The 13,905-nt window shown below is 56.9% G+C and overlaps 1 protein-coding gene across 1 annotated transcript; it reads left to right on the top strand.

The window, feature by feature from the left end:
• The first annotated feature begins 484 nt into the window (after positions 1 to 484).
• ADAMTS15 (ADAM metallopeptidase with thrombospondin type 1 motif 15) lies at positions 485 to 10,275 on the top strand. Its single transcript, XM_086766115.1, has 8 exons — positions 485 to 1,540; positions 4,394 to 4,526; positions 4,734 to 4,901; positions 5,278 to 5,561; positions 5,810 to 5,987; positions 6,115 to 6,296; positions 7,034 to 7,209; positions 7,648 to 10,275. The coding sequence occupies exons 1-8, from the start codon at positions 635 to 637 to the stop codon at positions 8,426 to 8,428; spliced, it is 2,808 nt and encodes a 935-aa protein (XP_086622241.1). The 5' UTR covers positions 485 to 634; the 3' UTR covers positions 8,429 to 10,275.
• Positions 10,276 to 13,905: the final 3,630 nt, after the last annotated feature.

The following is a 13,905-nucleotide window of genomic DNA, read 5'->3' as shown; positions in this document are numbered from 1 at the left end:
CGGGGTGCTTCACTGGGTGCGTGGGGTGGGCAGGGTGGGGAGACGCGGGCCGGAATCACCTGGGATGCGAAAAACCAGATTTCTGTGCTCCCGAAGAAATCCGACAGAGACCCCCTGCGCCCCTCCACCAGCACCCCGATTTTGGGGGATTTACCCCCCCCCCCACTAGTGGAGCATGGACTCTTGGCTTTACAGCAGGACCCATCGGAGGGACCCCGGCCGGCGGGGGGGTGCGGGGTCTGCAAAAACACGAGTGGAGAGGGGGTGTCGTCCCCCCACCCCCAGCCGGTACCCCCTCCCGCATCCCGCATCCCGCCCCGCCCCGGGGAGGCGGCGGCAGCCCCGGGCGGAGCGCGGCTTCTCCCGGCCCCGCTCCGCCCCGCTCCCCCCCTCCTTTACTTCCACACCCCCCCCCCCCGATCCCGCCCTATATAAACCCCATGAGCCCCACAAGTCAGGTACCGGCGGCTCGCACGGCCGCTCCGCTCCCCCCCCTCCTCCAGCCTCCACCGAGTTTTGGGAAAAGGAGGAGGAGGAGGGAGGGAGGAAGGGGGGGGCCGGGTCCTGCTTTCTCCCCCCCCTTCCCCCCCCCAAAAAAAAACCCCGATGCCGCCGGCCTGAGCCCGCCGGGACGATGCTGCTGCCGCTGCTGCTGCTGCTGGCCCCGGGGCCGGGGCTGCCGTCGGGGGCTCCCTCGGAGGAGAGCGAAGTGGTGACCCCGCTCCGCCTGGACCCCGACATCAACGGGCGCCCTTATTTCAGGAGGGGTCCCGCCGAACCCCCTCGGGGAGGGCAGGCGGTGGTTTTCCAGCTTTCGGCTTTCGGGGAGGATTTTTACCTCCACCTCTCCCCCGACGCCCACTTCGTCGCCCCCTCCTTCGCCGTCCGCTACTTGGGGGTCTCGTCTCCCCCCCTCCCCAGCCTCCGCCACTGCTTTTATTCGGGGGACGTCAACACCGACCGGGAATCTTTCGCCGCTCTCAGCCTTTGCGGGGGGCTACGGGGGGCTTTCGGTTACCGGGGAGCCGAATACATCATCAGCCCTTTGGTCGGGGGGGCGGCCGAGGGAGCCCACCGACTCACACGCCGCAACCCCGGCCGCCCCATCGAGGCCGGAGCATCCCGCTGTGCCGTAGGTTCCGGGCTGACCCCCGGGGTGCTACAGGCTTTGGAAAAATACCGAGGGAGGGGAAGGGGGAAAAGGGGTCGAGCCAAGCGTTTTGCCTCCGTCCCTCGTTACGTGGAGACCTTGGTGGTGGCGGACGAGTCGATGGTGAAGTTCCACGGGGATGACCTCCAGCACTACCTCCTCACCCTGATGGCCACGGCCGCCCGCCTCTACAAGCACCCCAGCATCCAGAACCCCATCCAGATCTCTGTCGTCAAATTCCTCCTCATCGGCCAGGATGACAAAGGGCCCAAGGTCACTGGCAACGCCGCCCTCACCCTCCGCAACTTCTGCGCCTGGCAGAAGAAGTGGAACAAGGTCAGCGACAAGCACCCTGAATACTGGGACACCGCCATCCTCTTCACCAAGCAGGTGGGTGCGAGGAGGGTGGAGGGGTGGGTAGGGTGGTATGACCCAAATTCCCAAATTCAAGGAGCCCTATGCTGCTATGAGGCCTCCTGCACGCCGGAGGAGGTGGCACTGGTGCCCGATCCCCCTTTCCCACGGGACCCTCCACCCTCAGGTGCCAGGGCAGGGCGGGGGGCAAGCCCTCTTGAGCCATCTCTTGGTGTCCTCTCGTCAAATTTTGGCCAGCAACCTGGAGAAAGCCCTGCCAGGGGGTGAGCGAGGCTGGGTTGTCCCCACAGGCAGAAATCTGCTGCTCCATCCCCTGCCTCGGCAGCCACCACCCTAAAATGTGGGGTCTGAGCCCAGAAGAGGAGGAGCGCGGCCCCGCTTCCCCCTCCCCGTCTGGGAACAGCTCTCCGTGCCACCTGCCAAGAAAAAAAAAAGAAAAGAAAATTAAAAAAAAGAAAACAAAACTCAAACCTCTCCCCGCTTCCTCTGACTCATGGACCTCCTGAGAACCTGGAGCTCTCCTCCGCGTGCTGGCTGCGATGCGTGGACCCGGTTCAGGGCTGGAAGAAAAGCGCCGGAGGTACAGCCAGGAGGGAACAGGGAGACCATTCCCGAAAAAAAAATCTTTCCAGGTCAAGCACGCCTGGGTGGGAAGCATATAGCATCCAGCTCGGTTCAGCTGTCCCAATCTGGGGGTCAGCCCAGAACAGGAACGATGCTGTGGAGGACGTGTTCTCCCCGTTCCCCGCACCCTGTCCAGGACCGTGTCCTCCATCCCGCTGTAAATCTGGCCGGAGCACGCAGGCAGGGTTGTACTCCAGCCTGCTCGGAGCAGCTCCTGCCGGCTCAGGGCGGCTGCGGAGAGGAGGACGCGCACCGACACCCCTGCCAGCTCCATCTCTGGTGGAAACCCGCTGAGGTCACCGGAGCTGCACGTGGGATGGATTCGGTCCCAGCCCTTCGAAAGCCGCGGATCACGGGCCGGGCTGCATTTTTTAACGCGTTGCTAAACCATCCATTCCTGAAATCCCAAGGCAAGCTCGGTGCAAAGGCGCACGGTCGAGGAGACATCTGCCTTCCTTGAGTGCATCCATCTGTGGTCCCCTGACACCTCGGCACTTATCTCCCTGCCAAAAAAGCCGTTACATAAGCCCCCGACTTAAATTTCATCCTGAGCCCGCTTGATAGGCAGTTTCCAGTCCTGTCAACGAGTTGCTGATGGATGGGGCTGCTCCTCTCCCGCTCGGCTCCGCTCCCTGCTGACGTTCTTCCCGCTGGATGGCGGATTTGCCTTTGGGGAGCTGCGTCCCTGCTGATCCAGTGGCCGTGGGACCTTCGTCCTTCCCACCCCCTCGCTGGAGGGTCCCACCGCGCATCCAGCCTTCAGCCGCGCTCCTGGCCCTCGGGAACAGAGGGACGTCCGGCTGCAGCCTCGCGGGTGGCAGAGGCCGCGGGGAATTTGGAATCCAACGCTTCGTGGCTCAAGGCTCGCCTTTTTGGGGTTTGGATGCGCGTGGGAAGCCTCCGTGGTAGGGAGAGCGCTTGGCGCGAAGGGAAAAATCCCGTTAAGATCCGCTCATCCATGTATTCCCACAAGAAGTGGGTCAGTGTGTCAGTGCAGGTGTGAGGCCGGGAGCCAGCGGCTCGCCACGGCCGCAGCGAGGAAGTGGCAACTCTTTGAAGGGTGGCGAGCTGCCGCCTCTTCCCCGTGATGCTGTGTGTGTCCCCCTAAATCCTTGCACCCCCAAACCCCCAGCGCTGGGACAGGGGAGCGCACAGGCAAGGGGGTTTGAGTGATCTGAAGATCACCGTTTTGTCTGCACCTCTGGACTTCATAGCCATGGGTCTCCTGTTCAAGCCATCCCAAGCCCTGGCCAGTGCTCTCTGGAGTCGTCGGGACTGTCACTCACCCATGGCTGAACCTGCCTGCGCGGGAATGCTTGGAAACTTCACTGGAAACGTTGGCCGAGCCGCACTTCAGGCGAGATTTTGAGCAACCCAGGGTGAATCACACTTATTTATAGCGGGGGAGCGCCCAGCGAGTCCCTTACGTTGCCTTTTCCTGGGGAAAGCTGCTCCCTGTCCTCTGCGTGGTCTCCCCAGCCGGACGCTGAGGGATGGGGACGATGCTCCAGCCCTTCCGAGCCACTGCGAGATGCCAGCAGTGGCAGGGGACATCTGAGGACAAGGCTATTGCCAGGCTGCAGTGGCGGTGCCTCTTCAAACAGGGATTTTTTTTTTTTTTTTTAATTTGCACGAGGTCCTTTGGATCCCAAAGAAGGGCAGATCTACCTAGGACAGGACCTTTGCTGTCCTCTGCGTCTACATGGGGTCTGGCAGCCCTTGTGTTGTGGGTGGAAGGCCAGGCTGGTTCGTCTTTCCATCAGCCGGGCTCCGTTTCTTCTCGAGGGAGAGATGGGAGCTTTGGTAACCTGTGGACACCATCCAGGGGCTTCTCGTTCTGAGGAAGAAGTTGAGAAATGAGGTTGAGAAATGGCTCTGCTGTGAGCTGGAGGCCAGGTGCCTTCTCACCTGGGTCTGGTCCTTGAGCTGAAGAAAGGAGCCAGGCTGACTTCTCCGAGCTGAAACTGGCTGCATCCCGGTTGGAGGAGCCATCCGGGTGGGAAAAGGTGTTGCTGGAGGATGCTCCGCGCTAAAAGCATCCCCGGTGCCAGCACAAAGCACAAACACATCCTTGCAACCGGGTCTGGGTGAGGTTTCCTGCCTCTGCCGCCTGCTGCGGTCCCCATCCCTTTGGGAGCAGCCCAGGATCGGCTCTCCGTGCGGTACCGGGGACGGGGTGGGGATGGGGGAGCCGCAACGCCCGCGTCAGCCCTGGGCCTAACCCCTTGCCTCCGTGCCCGGCAGGACCTGTGTGGTGCCACCACCTGCGACACGCTGGGGATGGCGGACGTGGGCACCATGTGCGACCCCAAGCGCAGCTGCTCCGTCATCGAGGACGATGGGCTGCCCTCGGCTTTCACCACCGCCCATGAGCTGGGTAAGGCTCCCCCCTCCGCTCTCCTCTTGGTCTTGGGAGGAAGGCCAGGAGCCAGGGTCTGCATGAGCATTGTTCACCCCTGGGTGTCTCCTGGGCTCTACACAGGGTCTGCCCCACTCCGTGCCTCGGTTTCCCTCATTTCAAGAAGCTGAGGAGGGCCCCCATCTGAGGTGTTATTCATGTTGCCCCCCCGCCTCCCCCCTCCAGGCCATGTCTTCAACATGCCCCATGACAACGTGAAGGCCTGCGAGGAGGTCTTCGGCCGGCTGAAGACCAACCACATGATGTCCCCCACCCTCATCCAGATTGACCGTGCCAACCCCTGGTCAGCCTGCAGCGCTGCCATCATCACCGATTTCCTCGACAGTGGCCACGGTGAGCCCTCCTCCACCCCTTCACCCCTGCCCCGTCAGAGTGGGATCCATCCCTGGGGCTGGTTACTGGGAGAACTGATGGGTAGGACAACTCTTTTCCCTCCTCTGCAAACAAAGGAGGAAACGGAGTTTGGCACTGTTGCCGACCTGCAGAGGTGTCCCCAGCAGTAACATCTTGCCGGCGTGGCTCTACCCAGCATCGCCAAGAGATGAAGTCACTGGGATCCGGGATGCAGCTGACCCTAGGGCATCCCTGGGTTAGCACCCGGCCTCGCTGGCAGTGGGTTAGCCTTGGCCAAATTACTGGCTGCCATCCCTTGGCGATGCTCTCCATCCCCGCTCTGATCCCTCCAACCCCTCCATGCCCGCTCCCGCAGGAGACTGCTTGCTGGACCAGCCCTCCAAACCCATCCCGCTTCCCGAAGACCTGCCAGGGACGAGCTACAACCTGAACCAGCAGTGTGAGCTGGCCTTCGGCGTGGGCTCCAAGCCCTGCCCCTACATGCAGTACTGCGCCAAGCTGTGGTGCACCGGCAAAGCCCGCGGGCAGATCGTCTGCCAGACCCGCCACTTCCCCTGGGCCGACGGCACCGGCTGCGGCGAGGGGCGTTTCTGCCTGAAGGGTGCCTGCGTTGAGAGGCATAACGTCAGTAAGTACAAGGTGAGTTCTGTGAGGCCCAAAAAAACATCCCATGGGGTCGCCATGAGGGTACTGGGGTCCGGTGACGTGACAAGAGATGGAGGTCCCTTGGGTGTTGGGTATTTCTCAAGGAGGGGATGACGCTGCTCCCCTCCATCCAGCCCCGGGCAGGTTTTGGGGCAGCTGGTAGAGGTTTTGGTGGCTCCGAGTCCTGGCTCGGGATGGAGCCGGCAGCGAAGGGGATGCAGCATCTTATCCTCACCCCGCAGGTGGACGGCGGCTGGGCCAAGTGGGCACCCTACGGGCAGTGCTCGCGGACCTGCGGCGGCGGGGTGCAGCTGGCCAAGCGGGAGTGTGCCGACCCGGTGCCCGCCAATGGAGGCTCCTACTGCGAGGGCGTCCGCGTCAAGTACCGCTCCTGCAACCTGGACCCCTGCCCTGCTGCAGGTAAGGGGCTGGAGCTCACCTTGCTTGTGGTTGTGTGCATGACCTCTAACAACCCCGTAATACCAGTGCCAGAGGTCCAGCGTGGTCCCCAATCCCATGCACATCCCTATTTTTTTTTTTTTTCCAGTACCAGGGAAGAGCTTCCGCGAGGAGCAGTGTGAGGCTTTCAATGGCTACAGCCACAGCACCAACCGCCTCACCGCCTCCGTCTCCTGGGTCCCCAAATATTCTGGTGTCTCACCCCGGGATAAATGCAAGCTCATCTGCCGGGCTAACGGCACCGGTTACTTCTACGTTCTGGCACCCAAGGTTGGTGAGGGACCCTTGGGGTCAGCATCTGGGCTGTAGGGTGACTCCAGCATGCCTGGAAATCATAGATTCATAGAATGGTTTGGGTTGGAAGGGACCTTCAAAGGCCGTCCAGTCCAATCCCCCTGCCAGGAGCAGGGACATCTCCAACCAGATCAGGTTGCTCAGAGCCCCGGCCAACCTGGCCTGGAACATTTCCAGGGATGGGGCATCCACCACCTCTCTGGGCGAAATGAATGAATCTTCCTTCTCGGGTGGACAGATGGTGTTCGATGAGGTTGTAGAGGAGGGGAACCCACCAGGCTGGGATGAATCAGCCCGTATGTGTCCAGTTATTTATTTCAGGGCTGGAGTTGATCTGTGGAGGGTCTTCCTCTGGGTTTGTAAGGGTACCTCTGGGATACGCCCGTTAGTCCTGAAATAGAGGATGGTAATTACGGCGCTGGGGAAAGGATGCAAAGGGCGGTGTTAGCTGTCTCCCCAGTGCAGCCTGATGCAATGGAAAGGGCAGAACATTAGGCAGAGGCAGCAGAAATGGGATGTAGACCCATCAATTTCTTCCTAGAGACCCTAAAAATCCTGACTGTGAAGCAGAGCACGAGCAAAGGGTGACACAGTGCCTGCTAGCATCTCCTCAGGACTTGTTGGATGGGTCCAGGTTGGATGGCTGCAGCTGGGGGAGGTTTGCGGGGTGGCACAGGGAAATGCAGCATCTGTTTTTTCTCACCCTCGTGCAGGTGGTGGATGGCACCCCTTGCTCCCCAGACTCCACCTCGGTCTGCGTCCAGGGCAAATGCATCAAAGCGGGCTGCGATGGGAAGCTGGGTTCCAAGAAGAAGTTTGACAAGTGCAGCGTGTGCGGAGGAGACAACAAGAGCTGCAAGAAGGTCTCAGGCTTGTTCACCAAACCCATGTGAGTGTTAGGGGACCATGCTTCCCCATCTCCCAGCTCTGCTTTTTGGGGTGGATGCAGGAAGGTTGTGGAGGTGGTGACAGTGTCCAGGTCCATCCTGAGCAAACTCCCCTGGTGCTAGTGAATATCACTGTGTGGAGAGCTGGGCTGACTCTGAAGGGGAAGCAGGACACATTTAACGTGCCATCAACTTCTGCTGATGGAGTTACCTCCGGTACCTCTGTAGTGTTGAGCTAGAAGAGCTGAAACATCTCCTGTCTGTGTGACCTCAGCCTAGATGAAACTCAGCGCAGGGAGGAGATTCAAGATGATCTTCTCAGGAAGGAGGAGATAACTGTGGTGGTGGGAAGATCTCAGGGCTGTAGCTGCAGAGCTTCGGGCTGAGGCCAAGTCACAGTGGGATGTTCCCCTGCCTGATGGCCTGCTCTTCTCTTCCAGGCATGGCTACAATTTCGTGGTGGTCATCCCCGCGGGCGCCTCCAACATCGACATCAGGCAGCGGGGCTACAAAGGGCTGATCAGTGATGACAACTACCTGGCGCTGAAGAACGGACAGGGCAAGTACCTGCTGAACGGCCACTTCATCGTCTCTGCCGTGGAGAGGGACTTGATGGTGAAAGGCAGCGTCCTGCGCTACAGCGGCACTGGCACCGCCGTTGAGACCCTCCAGGCCTTCAAGCCCATCCAAGAACCCTTGACTTTGGAGGTGCTCTCCGTGGGGAAGATGACCCCTCCTCGGGTACGTTACTCTTTCTACCTCCCCAAGGAGAGCAAGGAGGACAAGTCCTCCTACAAGAAGGAGGGCAAGACCCCGCCGGACCTCAACAACAGCGTCCTCAGCCTGTCCAACCGCTTGGATGGTGGGAGACCCAGCTACAAGCGTCCCTCCTACAAGTGGGCAGCGGGCGGCTGGGAGGCCTGCTCCGTCACCTGCGGCGATGGGTTGCAGAAGCGTTCGGTGGCTTGTCGCGATTCCTATGGCCAGCCGGCCGCCGAGTGCGATGCAGCGCAGCGACCAGCCGACGTCCGGCTCTGCGGGGAACCCTGCCCAGTGTGGGAAGCCGGACCTTGGTCTTCCTGCTCCAAGACCTGTGGTCGGGGTTTCAAGAGACGGGTGCTGAAGTGCGTGGTCCCGGCCGGGCGCTCACTGCCCCGGGAGAGTTGCAATTTTCGGAGGAAGCCGCAGGAGCTGGATTTTTGCACCTTGAGGCCGTGCTGAGCGGGTTTAGGGGTGTCTGCGAGGAAGGGCATGGCGTTCCTCTGGCTGGATGCGGCCGAGCAGCAGCCAGGGCTTGGGAGAGGGGGAGATGTCCGTAGCACATATCAAACAGGGGGGAAAAAAAAAATTGGGAAAAAGAAGGGACCTGGGTATGGGGACAGAGCACGCACACCCCACACACCCAGGAGAGAGGGATTTTACCGACCAGGTCACTCGGAGACAGAGCAGGAACGAACATCTACCTCGAAGCCACTGAACAATGTGGAAACCCACCGGCAGAGACCGGGAATCGGGAGGGGATGGAGAGAAAGCGGATCACTGCCCGGGATGGATCCGTGTCCAGGCAGGGAGATGCCCCTACATTGCACAGACGAAGCCTCCCCTGTCTTCCCAGGGCCAAGCCTACCTCCCCTCTCCCCCGACCACCCCAACACTCCTGCGAAACAGGACCAAAAGGATTTACTGACGCGAGGACAGCAAGTTCAACCACTGGTGTGATGAGGTGTGTCGGGCCTGATGCCTCCAGGGCTCGCTGGCGATGACTTGACAGCCTGGGAAGCCCCAGCAGAATCGCTGGACCAGGCTGGAAGGTGGTGGCTTTATTTTCGTTTTCTCCTCATGTTTATGACCTGACCAGTATAGATTTTATGGTGCTTTACTCTGTATTTTTTTTTTTAACCTCCTTCCTCCCCACCTCGACGGATGTAAACCTTGCGTAGGGGGGACGGTGTTATTCCCAGCGGGCTCCTTCACCTGGCTGAGGTTTTCCTATGGTGCTTTGGGATGGGGCTGTGCCGGCATCGGTTTTACACGTTGGTCCAGGGCAGGTTGTAAAGCGCCCGCCTGAAGTTTTTCAGGGCTAAAAGGGATCACTACAAACCCGACATCTGAGCTGTCATTCCAAAAAAAACCCAAGCAACTGTACTGTAGTACCGCGGCGCGGTGCCATACGGGAGCAGACGCAGCCCGGTGAGCCGCTGGTACTTGACTCCGCTCTGGAAGTGGTGCTGGCTGCTTCATGGGACAGGTACGCTGTGCCCAGACATCCCACCGCCCTCTGCCCTCCAACCTTTGGGCCAGGTCGGGTTATTTTTCCTCTTAAGCCCCCCCGAGACATCCCGAGCTGAACTCTAGCAGAGCTGGGGTGACGCTCCACAGATCAGGGGTAGGCAGAAGGTGCTGTCTCAGCTTGGAGCCTACCTTGATCCCACGCAGGTAGAGCGTGGAAACTTCTTGTGACCTTCATTCCACTCCGAAAAGCCTCCAGCTGTGGGCAAGGCGAGAGAGATCACAAGAAAGAGGACAGCGGTAGCACAAGGGTTGCCTTGCTAGACCTTTCCACCAGCTCCGCAAACTCCTCCTGACGCCGTTTGTGGACCCATTTTATGGCATGCCTTTTTGAACCCGCTCATATTTTGTGTCTCTGCGCTGCTCAACAGAGCCAGGAGCAGATGTTGTGGTTGCTCTTCACCGCAGGGGACGGGATTTCATGTTCTAGGAAATCCCTTCCAGCTCTCCATTCCCATGAACGTATCATCCGTTTTTGGAGGGTTTTCCTGCCTAGCCAAGCCTGCCGTGCTTTTTTTTTGGGGGGGCCAGAGCTCCAAGGAGCTGCCCTTTTGTGTCTTGCCATCCAACGGACGGTTTCCAAGCCACGGAGAAGCCGTCACCCTTGTTGACGGGGAGGGGAGGGATTTCTTGTGTTGCGGTTCTTTTGCCGAGCGTGCAGCAAAAGGACGGAGATGCCGATCGGACTGGCTGCTTTGTGTATACCATGTATACTAGACATCGATCTCTGCTGTTCGTGCGTCAATAGCAAACCTGAAATAAAACCGTATTTAAAATTACACCTGCTTCCTCAAGGGCCGCGGTCGTGCCCGTGTCCTGTCATTGGTGGCTGCAGAGCGTTTCTTGTCTTATTGCGATAGCGGCCACTTTGAAACCTCAGCTCATTAATTGAAGAGAAAAAAAAGAAATCAAACCACGTTTTAAAGCCAAACAGGTTTATTCTGACTTGCTTTTGCTACAGGATTTGTGATTATAAAAAAAAAAAGATCACCTTTAAATACAGGAGGCTGGTTTGCTTTAGCCTGAAATGAGGATGTTCTTTTGTCCAAATATAGGTTAAATGGGTTAATCTAAACTGGAACAGTGCTCTCATACCCTGGAACAACCATTAGCCAGGACCATCCCTTCCCGACGCGCCATTCCAGAGTCATCGGCTCCGTGTAGCAGACAAAGCCCCGGCCACATCACCTTTGGCCGGTCCAGGAAAAGCGAGGTTCTCTTTGCAGCCGAGGCAACCTGTTGAATTTAATGTGTTTCTTTTTGGGGGGGACGACACAAACTCGCTTTGCTGCTCGTCGCCACAAAGAAACAAACACGATGGACCCGAGCGAGCACCTTCCCCCTCGCCGGCTCTGACGAGGGAAATAAAGGATCAACTGCCTTTGCCTCTCCCTGCAAGAAAGTTCAGTTTCAGCCCAAATATATCCCATGCCGCAAAGGCTTCAGCTGCAAAACAGATTTATTAGGAACAGAGAGGGAGATTTCCAGCCGGTGCAATATCCCAAGACGTAGATTTCCCCTCCAGAATCTGTTCAGGAGCAGAAATCAAAGTTAAAACCAATGCCTTGCTCTTCTAGCCCCAGGTGACAGCCATGCTTTTGACCGGCTGTCCTTAAAAATCACCCAGAGAGACCAAAAAACCACAGAAACCCCAAGTATTTACCCAGTAAATTCCCTTCACTGTGAATTTGTCTTCTTTAGATTCTCTAATGTCTAATAAAAGGCTGAGCTGGCTGCTTTTCCCTTCAGGGCACACTCATGCATCCTCACCCACACCCTCCCACTCTGCTAAATGTGAAAGAAACCTGTAGGTTTGAAACCTCAGCTTTGCTGGGGTTAAAACGGGGTTAAAACCAGCCAGGGAATGGAAAATGGCAGAGGAGTCCCCATCAAGCTCCCAGCGAATGTCTCAACCAGCAAAGGGCGAAGCTGCAGGTTCTGATGAGTTACTTACACCCTGCATTTGTTCCCCTCTGCTAGCGTTTTGTTTTCCTGTTCTCTGATTTCAGCACTGTGGGGTTTTGCGTCAAAGAAAAATTAAGAAAAAAAAAAAAAGAAGAAGAAGAAAAAAAAACCCTACAGAAAAAGTCTCCTACCCAAGTCCTCTGCTAGAAGAAGTGTATCTAGTTCCTCCAATTATTTCAGCCTCCCATCCACCTTCTTTGCCCTTTTCTTGTGCAATTCTCCAGGCATCTGCTTCTGGAGAAAGTTTGGCCAAACCTCTGCTCCGTTTTCTTACAACTGAAGCGGTAAAAACGCCATGAAAATGGGAATCTACCCCTCTAATGTCAGGGAGAGCCGCTGTTGACAGTGAGGGCAGCGCTCCTGCCTCCGCTCTTTCTGGTCAAGACGTGGCTGTGGATCTGCTCCCCGAAGTTGGGATGCTGCTATTATTATTATTATTATTATTATTATTATTATTATTATTATTATTATTATTATTATTATCATTATTATGTTTTGCCAGGAGACAAAGCAAAACCAGACGTAGGTTGAACAAATGGACCTAATTGATAACACATGTCCTGCAGAAAACCTTTCCCAGTGGGGAAAATAAACTGGGAAGGGCAGCTCAGAGCTGTGCCGTGCCCTGCGCTGCACGGGGGAAAATGGGGGACGTTTGCGTGAGGTGGGGGATGGGAAGTGAAATGCTGATGTGGAGCAGGGATGAGAGGCTCGGGCTTTTCTCCATCACCTCTCTGAGCGCCAAGGGCCGCGATAGCCGCCGTCGAGCCGATGGCGGAGGACAGATTGTGCTGGCAACGGCCAGCCCTCCCTAAATCTGGCAGGAAAAAACCTGCTCTCCCAGCAAAAAAAAGGCTTTTTTTCCCACTCTGAGGACATCAGCGATCCCAACCCCGGGTTGGGTGCTGGGGAAAAGCCTGGGCAGCTTTTCAGTGGCTGGGCGATGGAGACGAGCTCCAGCGTCTCAGTGCTGCAGGACCGACTCGGGGGGGATGCTGACCCCCCTGGCGATGCCGACCCTTGCTGCAGACTAAACTTCCCCCCGTCGTTTTCCCCAGCCAGCAAACTGACACATTCCCACAAGTATTTCTGCTGTGCGGGGTTTTTTTTTTTATTTTTTTTTCTAATTATACAACACGGTCAGTGCCAAATTTGTCCGGCCAACTCCAATCTGGCACGCAGAGCTCACGGATTTATGGAAGCAGATTCCCACCTCCGTACTGATCGGTGGCAGGAGTGCGATTTTATTTTTTTGGAGGTCTCCATCCCATACTTTCCCTCCTATAAACACATAATCCTCGAAGACACCATGGCAGAAGGAGAGGGGACGGCGTCCATCGGCCGAGGACTGCGTCGGCGCCTCCGAGGGAATGAGCTGAGTAAATCAAGCAGCTGTTAAAAATTAAAAACCTTAACAAGGTAAAATCCCTTGGAAATCGCGGCCACGGGGTGAGCGGTGAGAGCTTTCCAGCCAACTCCTGGGGAAGGTGCTGCGTTTGGATTTAGCCTCGTTAATATCGAGTTCAGCCAAGCAAGCCTGGGAGGTGGATGGTCTCCCGAATGGTTATTTAATGTGGCTTGATTATTTATTTTTTTTAAAAACGTTTCTCCTCCCCACCTCCCACCCTACCCCTCGTAGATGAATTTAGCGCTGGTGAGAGGTGTTGGATTGACAGCTCTGGAAATATAAGCCCTGAAGGAGAAAATGTTTTGGGAGTCGCGGAAGTAACAATGCTGTATGTAATCCAGTTGTGAGGGTAATTATTTGCAGCAACAGCTGCTTTATTTGCTCAAAATTAAAAAATAGAGACCGCCGGGATTCAGCAGAGACGCTTTCAGGTGGCCGAAGCATCGTGCTCCGTCCCGGAGCCACCGAGCCACTCGGGGCCATGTTTTGGTGCTTAATTGCTGTTGATGTTTAAATACTGCACATTTTTTTCTCAATTTTTTTATTTTTTTTTTTTAAATTTTGAGCAGGCCCTTCAGCACGTCCCGCTTGGTACAGCCCATAAGCAAAGCGACTTCACACATGCGCCAGAAGAACCAAAGCCTTTGGGGTGTACAGAGCTGAGAAAATATCCTAAATATATCCCTCCCCATGTCACAGAACAGGCTGGTTGTTTTTTTTTTTTTTCTGGTTTATATACCGCTTCGGCCTTTTCCGCGGCTCAGTAGCATTCGGAATATCTTCAGAGCGCGGCACCCAGGTTGCGGATAGCAGAAACATGTGTTCCCGAAATGACGGTCTTCAGCCTGGTCTACTGGGCATCTTAAAAAATCCCAGTGAGTTTGGGGGAAAAAAACCCAGTATCCCCATTCTAGATGCAAAGTGAAATTAGGGAGACTAAAAGGCCACATCTTCATCCATCCTTAGCTCTCTCCAGTACTTAGGGGGAGGTGAGATCTGGGATTTAGGGGTCTTACTTGGGGTTGTGCAGGATCAC

This window comes from Chlamydotis macqueenii, chromosome 24 (genome assembly GCF_036417535.1).
Source record: "Chlamydotis macqueenii isolate bChlMac1 chromosome 24, bChlMac1.mat, whole genome shotgun sequence".
Taxonomy (NCBI): Eukaryota; Metazoa; Chordata; class Aves; order Otidiformes; family Otididae; genus Chlamydotis; species Chlamydotis macqueenii.
The sequence above is the reverse complement of the archived record's forward strand: the minus strand, read 5'-3'. Positions and strand labels throughout refer to the sequence as shown.